We start from the raw sequence: 12,530 nt of genomic DNA, 5'->3' as shown, positions 1-12,530 counted from the left end.
GACTGAGGCAAAATACACATGGAATGCCTCTGCTTTTTCTTCATTCCTATTAGGCAGGTGACCATCTTCAATAAGTATCAGTCCTATGTTTTCTTTAGAAATTCCTCTTGCTATAAACATGTTTTAAAAAGCCTTTCTTGTTATCTGAAACAGCACTGGGCAGCTTCAACTGTAGTTGAGCTCTGGCCCTTCGTGTCTTCTCCCCGCATATATGAACCACAGCTCTGTAATTCTGAGAAGCCTGACCTCACTTCCCAAAGCTCACAGGATTTCTTCTTCCTCTTGAGCTCCATGAGGAGTTCCCTGTTCAAAGCTTGTTTTCTGCCCCACTTGTTTGACTTCTGACACAATGAAATTGCCTGCTCATGTGCTTCTAAAAGGCTGTTCTTAAAAACTGAACAGCACTGATGAATTCCTAAGCCCTCAAAAGCAGATCCTCAGGGTAGGCTGCTAAGTAGCACTCTGAATAGCTTAAACTTTGCTCTCCTGGAGTCCAGGGTAGCAACTCTGCTGTCTCTTTTTTCTCATTACACTGAAAATTTGAAACTCGATCGTTTAATGACCACTGTAGCCAAGTCAGCCACCTACCATCACATCTCCCATCAGTCCTTCTCTATTCACAAACAGCAAGTCCAGAAGGGCATCTTTCCAAGTTGTCTCACAGAGTACTTGTGACAAGAAGTTATATCCCACATTAAGAGATAGGAGGACATAAAGATGGAGAGGAAGGAAGGTGAATTACGGTTGCCTGGTTGTGCTTTTTAAAAGCAAGGATGTACTTCGTCCACACTTCAAGACCCCATGCTTAGTGGACATCCCAGATTAGGTTCCATGAATAAGACATCATATATATATACAAATATATATATAAAACATCTTTATATTTTAGCCCTCAAGCAGTTAGGCAGAGCTTTGAGCTGTCCAGCAGAACAAGGCTGCAAGAAACTGTGACTTACTTGTATACAGGTCTATGGATCTTCCTTCTCCTTCCGTCTCATTACCAGCCACTACTGCAAATACAGTGAAGCTGTACATTGTCCCAGGAATTAATCCAGTAATTTCTGCTTTGTGGTCAGTGGATGTCACGTTCTTAACAGTCATATCTTCTGTAGCCTCTATCCTGTACGTGTAGGAGTTGGAAGCAGTGTCATTCACCTCCCATGTTAAGTTGACAGAAGTCACACCAACATATTCTGCCTTGAGATCAAGAACTGGGCTGGGCTCTGTGAAAGGCAAGACAACAATCTGTCAGCCTGCAAGAACAGCTGCTCACAGGCACGGACAGAAGAAACACAGGCACATCAGTACTTCGTTCCCTTCCCACCACTCATGGTTCAGAGTGCAGGAGGAACCCAACAACATTGCCAGGCACTGCTGGAGCCTGCTGCACCAGTGGGCAGCTAAGAGAGAACTGAAGACAAGTCATTCTGAGTGGCATTCATTTCCCTTTGACACCTCAAAGCAGAAGTGTAGGACATCACTGTGTCAGAACTCCCACAGCTTCCCCTGGGAATCCAGAAAGGTGAGCAGGGAAGAAACCAGGATGGAGGGGAATCATGATAATTTAAAACAAACAAACAAAACCATCAGGGCTATGTTTCTGCTGTACCCTAACATCCCATTCTTTGTATATTGCCCAGATGTATTTTAGTCGTCCAGGACTAAAATACACACACAACAGTATTGAATTTCAATCCTCACATAGGTAGGTAGAGCCCTGACCTGCACAGAAAAGTACAGACCACTGGAAACAGGGCTTCAAGTAACTGTGACTTACTTGTATACACCCTTAAGGGCACTCCTTCTGTCTCACTACCATCTCCTAATGCAAATACGATGAAATTGTACATTGTCCCAGGGATCAACTCAGTAATTTCTATTTCGGTCTCACTGGTCATCAGGCTTTTTGTAAAGGTATCATTTCTATACTCTATCCTGTAGGTGTTCGAAGCAGTGCCGTTCACTAACCACGTTAAGATGACAGAAGTCATACCAACATATTTTGCCTTGAGATCATAAACTGGGCTGGGCACTGTGAAACAAACAAACAAAAAAGTCTGTTAACCCACAAGAATATTTGTTGACAAACACATAAAGCACTCTTCTCCCTGCCCTACCCTGGTCTCTGTAAAACACTGATCAGCCTGGGAAAATAATCAAGTCATCCTTCCATACTGCAAGGCACACCTGGTTAGCTCTCCAAACTACTCTAATTCCTCAAATTTCTCTTCATCTCATGGAGTAGAACTATCTAGGTGCTGTAGTGATTACTGTGCTGCCTCAGCTGTGAACTTTATGCATGGTGCTGAGAAAGACTAGAACACACAATCTGCTGTCATTTTTTCCTAAACTGGCTACCCCGAAGAGAGAAGCCTTTCTAGCAACAAGATTCATACACCTCTCCTCTAGATACATGACACAGCATGCTGTAACCCTGTTACTCATGCATTTCAAATCTATACGTCATAGTGAGCTTCGACTGTTGAAGCTGTAACCTAAAAAGCCATAGTAAGCAGGGAAGGGGTCCTAAGTCTAACATGAATAGAACTATTTCAAGGCCATGAGCCAATCACAGCATGAAACTGCACTCCTAGTCAGCTGTGCAGACAGATTTCTTTGGCTAGTTCTCTATTCCAGTAAAGCAGTTCGATTCATGCCCCTGCAATGCTCTTTGCACTCTGGACTACAGTTCAGAGTGTTAAAATGCTAATACAATATAAAAATACAAAACACCCTGAAGATTCACATCCCAGCCACATTTCAAACCACGTACGTGTTACGTTGCTTCCGTCACTTATTGTCCCATCGGATGGTGACACAGCCCTGATCGATCTTCCACCTCCATGTGTTTTGTTTCCACTTGCAGAGTTTACTGATAAATTATCATTACTACTGGTTCCTTGTTCTGCAGCTACATTTTTTGAGCTGCAATCCTCAGTGCCTGAAAGAAGAACACCAAACAATAAGCGTCTTTGCAAAACTTCTGGGCTTCCCGTTTGCAGAAGTAGATAGATATTGTTTTTAGAGACATCATGCACAGATCTGCAGTCATTTCCTTTCTCTCAATTTGTTCTACAAAAATTTCACTGTGCATTTCCTGGTTTTACCTCTCAACTTCTGTGAGATTATTTGATTTATATCAAGGGATCACCACATTATTTCAATCACTCACTGACGCTACACAGAGTTCGGATGAAAGCTATCATGATTTGCTCTTTTCAGTGCAGTTTTGCTTGAACGGAGTTAAAGAAACTTGCAGCCACATTCTGACTAAGTGTGTTTTTTCTTTTGTTATCAGAAGCTTGTTTAACCTGGCATAGCAATTTTCCCTCTTCTCCTCAGCACATGAGGAAAAAAGTTCTCATAGTCCCACAGTGGGTTCCCACAAGTAAGGAACAGACATTATGTATCTACAGCAAGAAAGTTTATATTGATGTGGCACAGCCCCAAAGTGTGAAGACAGTTGATTCAGACCCTAAAATTTAAAGCTAACTCATATAAGTCTGACGTTCAATATTAACATAGAACTTATCTGCATATACTTTCAGAAATTTCTGCCATTTGAAAACTTGTCATCTTGGCCAGTACAGCAGTTCTAGACTCACTTCAGAAAATTATTAAAAGCATCACTTTGGGTGGCTTTTTGTTTCGGGGTTTGATTGTTTTGTGTTGCCTTCAAGTTTATTTTCCCATCTTTCTTCTATACCTGTACTTGATTTTACCAGAACTCTTTACAAACTGAAAAGCAAACTGAAAAGTATTTATATATCTATATCTTTAAACATCCTTAAATGCATTGCAGGAATTAGAGTCACTAAAATAATTGAGTCTACATTTTTAACTACCATTTCTAAACACTTCTTCAGGAAGTTTGGTTGGTTTTTTTTAATAATTTGCTGATAATGTCTGATCTTTCTTAAAAGAAATTAAGATAATGAGACTTATATAAAAAAATAAAAGCAAGCCACAGAATTATACTTACAGTCAATTGTACATCTGACCTGGAAAACAAAAATAAATAATAGAAATTAAAACTTAAAAAATACCAGAAGTTCAAACGGAAAAAAAGGACTGGTTTAATTAACATGGGGGCGGGGGGGAGAGAAATCAATTTTAAAAAGTCTAAACTGTTCAATCTGCAAAAGAATTACCTAAAAATACAAAAAAATCTACATAAAAACAACACCAAAAATATACCAAACTATTAGAGAAAAAAATCTAAACATGCTGGTGAAATTTATTTCCAGTTTTTCAAAAACTACTTTATTTTGTCACACACACAAAAAAAGTTTGAATAACATAAGCTAGTTATTTTGCACATAACAATTTAAAAACCAAACCTATAATATCTTAGTCAAAAGATGCTTTAGTTAGCATCTTTGACACCACCCCACAAAAAATGACAGATGTCAATTAGGTCTTTTTTATTAATAAGACTTTTCCTTTCATCGTATTGCTGTATAAACTTCATTACTTCTCACAAAAGAGTACTTTGCTTCAGAGAATGCAAACTCAGTGTAGTCAAAGTTGAAAACACTTAGTACATACCCTGAAATCTAGTTTATATATGTGCACATATCCACTCTTGCCACTCAACTGCAGTCTAAAACTACTCTGCTAGTAATACTGACCATCACACCAGAATTTGCTCCAAGGATGATTTTTAGTCTTTCAACTTCATACTTTTACTTCAGAATAGCCATTTCCCTTCCTGTTGGTGTGCAAACTAGCCCATAAATTGTCAACTTTGTGTCCCTCCAGGGGCACCACAAAATGCTCCTTAAAGGAGTGAAATAAAAGCCCCAGACTGAGGTCTGCAGGTGCTTGAGAGGAAAACTGTGATTTCCTGGGGCTCCAGTAGCCAGCTGATGCCAGCTGACTGCAGCAGCCACTTTTGTCACATAACAAACACATTACTGCAGTAATTGTATCAAGGATTAAATACAACTTGAAAAGCTACACATGACAAGGCAAAAACAAGCATGCAGAGGTAAGCGTTCCAAGCACCAGCAGGTTCCCAGTGTGGTGCTGGAGATCCACAGGTCACAGTGCCTTGTGCCAGGGAGACCTGTAAGCATGGGAGGTTTCTGGGTCTGGTTTTGGCACCATGGTGGGGGCAGGCAGAAGGAATCTTTCATCTAAAGCACTTGAAACTCATTTTCTCTTCCACCATTTTCTTAATTCCTTAGCTGTTTGTGCAATTCCACAACCTAACTCAAAATAAGAAGCTATACCACAACAATCTGATACAATGCTTGAATCCTAAATCATTCACCCCCCCCTCAGCTCACATGTTGCTGGTGCCACAAGTAGCTCCAGGAGCAGCAGCTCCTTGTGCCACATTCATGGGCCCAAGCAGACCCTTAAAAAGTAGTCAGAAGACACCATTAAATCTTGTTCTCCCAGTGAGAGACTACAAAAAACACTCTCTACAAAGATGAGGCAGGCCAGTTGAGCAGAAACAACACTAGAAACCACCCCTCCAGCTTTACAGTAAGGAGAAGAGCAGCAGAAGCAAACTCCAAGTGGAGAGGCACCCTTCCAGTCTGTGATGGCCTCAGTGCAGCACCAAGAAGAGTTTGGGCACAATTCCCAGGCAAAAGAGCACTTGTAGGCATCAAAGACCTAATTCCTAGTCTCTTCTACCACAGCCTCACAGACAACTCAGCCTGCAACAGACATGATACAGGACAGGAATGTCCTGTGTACAAGTTTGAGGCTCCTCCTCAACCTTTCTGAGTTTTTGAGAGCTCAGCCAAACTGCAAGGCTATTAGGAAGTGAGGAAACATTTGTCTGCACTTGGGTCAAGAGTCCTTTTGTAGTCTTTCACCCAAGGAAAGGCAGGAAAACACCGCCATGCAGCATTCAGAGCAGAAGTGCTAAGCTCTGTGGAAACAGCTGCTGAATGATGGAGCAAGAGGTAAGATTCCCTGAAATGTAGGGCAATCTAAAAGCAAAGCCAAAAGGGTGTATTATTTACTAAGAAAGGGAAATTGCAAAAAGAATGAAAACAACAAGAAATGCCATAGGACTAAGCAACAGTGATTTCTGCAGCCCTACAGACACAGAAGCAAGAGCCTGACATTGTTTACCTGCCCTTTAGTTACTTTCCTTTCTGCAAAACTACCTGAAGATGAACTTTCTCATCTCCTTTTACCCAAATTTTGAATTCAGGGGCACAGCATCCTTCCTGAGCAACAGATATCACATGGCTGTGAAACAGGTATGCCATCACTAAGCCTCCTGTACCCCTCCTCCTTACCACCCCATTACTTCCCTGCCAACTCAAACAATGAGCATGTTGATTCCTGTTTTATGGCTATCTGATCTAATGGCAAATCATGACCAGGCTGCTAGAAACTTGGTTGTACTGTCACATCTGGGTTTTGTTAAGGATGCTCAAACAACAAAAGGAAAGTTAAGCTAAAATTCCTGTCACATGATGAATGAACAGCTTCCCATCATTCCACTTGCTCATCACACAGTCTCACAATACTCCTTTGACTTTCCAGAAGACTATGCACAAACCAAATTAAAAAAAAAATCAAATTAAAAAAAATCACGTGACAGGCAGGCCTCCTTCTGAAACCCAAACCCACACGAAACAAGTGATCCCATTCCCAAGCATCAGCCTGCCTGACTCAGTCATTCCATGCTGTATTTTCCAACACCAGCCATGAACCAAACTGTTCTTCAGCCTTACATGAGTATTTATAAGAACTTAATGAGAATTTATACAAAACATTTGTTTATTATTTCAGAGGATATTTGCACTGAACATCTGCTTCTCCTTGTGTTTGCATCTAATATATCATGAACCCTGCCATCTCCACTTTTCTTATTCAATGACACAAATACCTACAAATATCTAATATTCATATGTACAGCTGGGTAATTTCTTAACTTTTGTGGAGCTTCGGGTAGGGGTGGAACATCCCTCCCCAAGAAAACACAGCAAAATGCTAAACACTGACCATTTCAACTGAAAAACAGGAGAGATGTGTATACACAGAGTCATCACTGTCAATGTGATGGTAAATGAATCTTTTCATGTGTCACACAGCAATGCTTAGTGCCTGACCAAAGGCTGCATGTTCCAGAGGAGCTGAGGAATTCACCTGCACTTGCACAAGGTGTGTCCTGGGCTCCTTATGTGTGCAGTTTATTATCGACCAGGAGCTGGTTGCCTGTAATATGTGCAGAGTTCAGCTCCATCCTCCTCAGGTATACACTGGGTTGCCTGAGGAATTATTATTAGTCTCAAAGGTAATCTTAGGGAGAAATAGGAAGTGTCGCAGGAAAACTTCTTCAAAAATAGTGACTGAGAAGCCCAAGTCCCACTGATATTTGACAAACTACCCTCTGATGAAGTTAGGGTTCCTGCACTGGGGAAAACCCTTATGCACAGTAGCCCACCTACCTGGGGTGCTCCAGTTTTCAAAACAAACAACGTGGTTTGGTTCATGTAAATACAAGGTTAAGAAGCTGGCTAAACAGTCAAAGTGAGCAAACCAAAAAATCCCAGCCAAAAAAAAACCCCTTAACCACAAATCCTTTCCGAGAACACCACTTGAGGTTACTGCTTACTATTTCTTGTGTGCTACCAGTGTGTGCCCTGTGACTCAGAAGAAAAAAGTCAGGAAATTATTCACACCCCTCTCAAAGCTAATCATCTTTCAAATGTGTACCTTCAGATCTTATCTTCTCCATCCACCCATCCTCTCAAGCTTGGAGGAGTTCCACAAAAATACCACCAAGCTATCACAGGGGTCTCCAAATTGCTTCGCAACACCCTTTCACAAAAGCAACAGCACAATATAACAAGATCACTACCCCATGAACCCTGATCTCACACCTGTTTTTATCCCTTGCTATGTTCACTTACCATTAGTTGTCCCACATTCATAAATATGGGCTTCAGGACAAGCCACCACACAGCAACCATCATGATGGTTTTAAGATTCCAGGCTTGGCTTTGCTGGTGCTCAGTCACCACCTCTCAGCCAACAAACATTAGCCAGCAAAGGCATAATAACTTGGACACTTACAGACCCCTCTGTCGCCTCTGATATTTCATACTCAGCATAAAGTTTATTCAGAAAGCATTCCCACAGAAAGCTTTTATTCAAGGTCACACAAAGTAAGTGAAAATTAAACCCCGGAATGCCACTGGGAAGCTCCACAGTTACAGAAGTGGGATTGCCCAAGTATTGCATCCACAGATTGATACAGCTTTCCAACACTTGCTGATTTTTCTAGGATTTTTAAGGCATTGACTGCTATTTCAGCTGGGGACGTCTTCCCACTTCCCTGGGAGCATAAAGTCTAAATCAGCAGGGAGTGACACCTTCTTGCAGAAGACTGTTGTCCTACAATAAGAAAGGATGGGGTTTGGAAGATGAAATGTTTTTGTGTCTTGCAATCCATCTCCTGGCTATTTCATCTCATTAATTTCCATATTATTTCCAAATTAATTACATTTGTAGGTTTACAGCACTGGGCAAGAAAAATGAGATCACTTGAACTGGGGAAAAATATGTGCTTAAACCCATATGACCTACGTCAACTAACAAGCCTTACTTTGGCAATTTCTGGGTTCTAGGGTGCCAGAGATACGATACTGGAAAATGAGCTAAAATACACTTGAGTAATATATTGCCCTGTTTTCTAATTTCTTCATAAAGTGTCAAAAATCTTCAATTGCAAAGCATTTCTGTGCATTTAAGCAGAAAACTTCAACCACAAATCATTATAAAATTGCAAAATGCAGGGAAATTCACACAGAATCATCAAGGTTGAAAGTGACCTTCAAGATCATCTAGTCTGACTGTCAACCCAGCACCACTATTCACCCTTAAACCAAGTGTCACATCCAGACACCTCCTGAACACTTTCAGAGGTGGTGACTCCAAATCTCAAAGATATGCCAAGCCAAGAAAAGCAAGTGCTTTCCCCTGTACTTATTGTATGAAAAGAAAAAAAGACAAGGTGGATTGAGTCTGTGTGCTGTAGGTCTGCTAAACAGTTCACTTACCAATTTCAGTGGCATTTGTGAATACTTAGCCCTCCTGTATCAGGTCCTTACTACCAGAAGGAGGAAATAATCAACAGGAGGCCAAGTCAGAAGCTAACATTTAATTACATGATACAGTTTCCTTGAAGATTCAGTGCTAGGGTTTGGGGTTGGTTTTCCTTTTTTCCCCTTTCTAGTGTGTATTTACTCTGCTAAATTAATTTTAGCTGTAATCCACAATAGTCCATTTTGATTCAAATTAACTCCAGTTGATCTCAATAACATGATGCATTCCCTTCCAATGAAAAATGGAAAATATGCTGCGGCAAGTGTCAGCTCCACTTGTTTTCCCTCTGGTATCTTAGGCAGGTACTCACAGCCCACACATAAAACACCATTTCACAGAATGTTTGGTGTAAGTGGGTTATCCTGGGGTAAAAAACCCCACTAAGTTTTTGCAAGATGTTTGGGGTCTTCTCTTCTTTTAACCCTAAATGAGCAGCTCTGCTAATGATACTGCACAGGACCAGATGGAGACTCAGAACTCAAAGAAAGAAACATGAGCTGGTGTTTGTTATTAACTGGGTGGGGCTGGACCCTCTTAGCAGTAGGAAGCTATGCAAAGCCCTGAAGCAGTCAACAGCCATACAGGCTATTTTGAGCTATTATGCAGTTATGTGAAAGGGTAAAGACTATTTCCACTTTGCATGTATTTATATTTTACCCCTGACATTTCTAAATTTTGCCTTCCCTGAAGCAAGCTTTTCTCCAAAGAAAGACCAAATATAATTTTTCCCATTGGTTTTTATGAAAACAGATGAGGAGATTCTGGTTTGCACAGCACCTCCAGTAAACTAAAAATGCAGCGGAAGACAAGGCCTTGTAGGAAAGCCAAGATGAGATACCAGATGGAAATTTGTGACAGAACATATGGAGCAAGTTCTTTCCTCCTCTCCTGATTTTTGTCCAAGTTTTACCTGTATCTGCTTTTCAGATGGGTAGCCTAGGAGCCAGGAGTTTTCTGGATAACATATCAAAAATAAAGAGAAAAATATAGAACGGATCTCATCTGAACTGTACCTGTTAGATTTGTTTCTCCTTCCTAAGTCCTGCCTTCAAGGAAAGATTTCTCAGGTAAGTTTTCCTGTGGTTTGGTACAAGGAAGTGATTCACTTACCTGTGCACACATAAAACACAGAAGCAACAGAAATACCTAAGACCAAGCAGCACAGATTTTCATAGGAAATGGGGCTGACAATAGGCCCAGATACCAAACACAATTGCATTGCAACTGATAGCTCTCTCACCACTGACCCTAGGAAGAACCATTAGACTTAATTCCAATGACTTCCAGATGAAACTTTAATATTAAACTTTCCCATGTGACCCAGTAGTAGTTCTGTTTCACCCAAAATTCCAGGTCCTCATTAATTACAGGCAGTAGTTGCTGCAAACCACCTCACAGTAGAGTTGGATCACTCCAACTGAGGAAACAGTAAAATTTCATCCCAGAGAAAGGCTGAAATGTTTCAACAACTTCAAACAATTTGCATAACTCATTGTCATTGTACCCATGTAAGTTGTACATGTAATGTCTTTTCAGAGATGATGCTGCTGAAGGAGTTTATAAAGAGAACAGTCTGCTTATTTGACAATGGCAATGAGTAATATTTAAAACAACTACTTACTAAACCCCAAATTGTTATCCTGCTCAAGTTACATGTCATGCTGACATGGGTGGAACTGCAGTCAGATGTGCAAGAGCAATGCCTGAATCGAAAAACCAAAAGTTCCTCTTAGAAGAGGAGGTTAACACTGCCAGTTGCCTTCTTCCAAAACTAAGGAAGCATCAATTTTTATTTTATGTGAACAAGCCACATTCCTGCACATAGCTCAAGAGCACTATTTTTTCACTCTGAGTCATCACTCAGGCACACCCTGGAAGAAGGAGGATTCAATGAAAAAAAAAAAAAAGAAAAGGCAGAAAAAAAAAAGAAAAAAAATACCCTGGTGGCAATGACACAACACTAACTGTCGCCAAGTCAGCAGGGTTGGCCACCCAGACACCATGGAAAATGCACACCAGCGCCAGCAGCCGCCTGGCCTTTGCAGCACAGTCACGACAGTGAGCAGCATTGCCTGACAGAGCCCTATTTCAGATCTGCTTAGCTGAGGGCAATTGGCACTCTCAAGTTTCTCCCTTATCTCAAGTAGATTTCACTTTTCTATGCCAGACACTTTGGACTCTGCACAGTCTTTGCTCAGGGAAGCGTTAAAAGATGCTTTACAAGGAGAATAACATTGAGCTGGATTTGGTTTGAGAGTTTTCCAAATAAAACCAGTCATGAAGGGATTTTAAAACTTACACCAAAGCTCAAAGACAATATCAAGAAAGATTATTTACACTGACAATAAGGACCAAATTTCTCATCTATAACACCCTGTCTGATGGCAGGAAAACTGTGGCCTGTGAAAGCCTACAAGCTTGCTCACATAGAGCTCAAAACTGTCTTGTTAGAGACAAAATCCTTTTTTTTTTTTGGTGACAGTCTTGGCATTGGTACATGACAGCTTTGCTCTTTCCTGCCTTAATTCCACACTTTCCTTAGTAAAGTATCTTTTTGCCCTTACCGGGGCAAAACTTCCTAATTTAAAAAGCAACGAGGTGTGCAGCTGGGAGAAACCAGCCTGTGACCACTGCCCAAAACAGAGACCTTTCAGGCTAACCTTCATCTCCTCCTTCACGCTCTGTTACCATTTATTACCATTTATTTACGCTCCTTCAGCACATTCAGTTCTAACTCCGTGTAAAATGCTCCACTAGAATCCAAATAAGTTTTATGTACGGCACTGCCTCTGCCCCGTAGCTCGGTAAATCCATCCAAAGGGAGGCAGGAAAGCAATCCTTCCTCCCCATCTCCAAACAGTAGCTCTGGTTGGGTAATGCAGTCTGAGACCACTAGAGGCCCCAGTAAAACCATCGAACTTCAGCCTGAGTGACTAACAGCAGGGAAATAGGCCTAAAATCCCATAAAAGTGGACTTTCTGGAAAGTCCAGCGCTAAGGATGACCATGTTAAAGGGTAAAATGTGATGCAGGTGTTAACACCAGCTCAGATGCAGACTGCAGGAGATAATGACACCACACTGAGCTGGCTTGGCTCAGTACACCTTCAAGCATCACAAACCTGTCATGAGGGAAGTAATTTCATGCAATAAATTATGGGCTGGACCTTAAAATTTCTTCACAGTGCTTATTTACTACATATCGCATCTTCACCTGCACTGGTTTGTGGTGAATCTACATTTTTTGATGGGACCTAAAAGCAAAGTAGCATCTGATTGACTTCTCCAAAACAAATGCAAATTGCCTTATAGCAAAAAATGTGACGTTAAACCTTTTCCAGCTCTGAACTAAGTTACAGATCTGGTTGATCTACAAGGATCAGATTATCACAAACACAAATAATTTGATTAAACCCTGTTTTCCCATATGCTGTTTTCACACGGCAACATG

General features: G+C 41.0%; 1 protein-coding gene across 6 annotated transcripts in view; it reads right to left on the bottom strand.

Annotated features, from left to right (window-relative positions):
* The window catches only part of PTPRJ (protein tyrosine phosphatase receptor type J), a 74,805-nt gene that overhangs the window by 22,934 nt on the left and 39,341 nt on the right, over positions 1-12,530 (bottom strand). For 5 of the 6 annotated variants that reach the window (XM_064657513.1, XM_064657507.1, XM_064657512.1 and 2 more), the window contains exons 2-5: positions 3,983-4,001; positions 2,774-2,941; positions 1,778-2,032; positions 957-1,223 (exon numbers count right to left, since the gene is read on the bottom strand). In XM_064657513.1, the coding sequence (XP_064513583.1) occupies positions 957-1,223; positions 1,778-2,032; positions 2,774-2,941; positions 3,983-4,001 (709 nt within the window). The remainder of the gene's footprint in view (positions 1-956; positions 1,224-1,777; positions 2,033-2,773; positions 2,942-3,982; positions 4,002-12,530) is intronic. The other variant, XM_064657510.1, reaches the window with a different exon arrangement.

The sequence above is a fragment of the Pseudopipra pipra genome, chromosome 6, assembly GCF_036250125.1.
Source record: "Pseudopipra pipra isolate bDixPip1 chromosome 6, bDixPip1.hap1, whole genome shotgun sequence".
In the NCBI taxonomy this organism is placed as follows: Eukaryota; Metazoa; Chordata; class Aves; order Passeriformes; family Pipridae; genus Pseudopipra; species Pseudopipra pipra.
The sequence above is the reverse complement of the archived record's forward strand: the minus strand, read 5'-3'. Positions and strand labels throughout refer to the sequence as shown.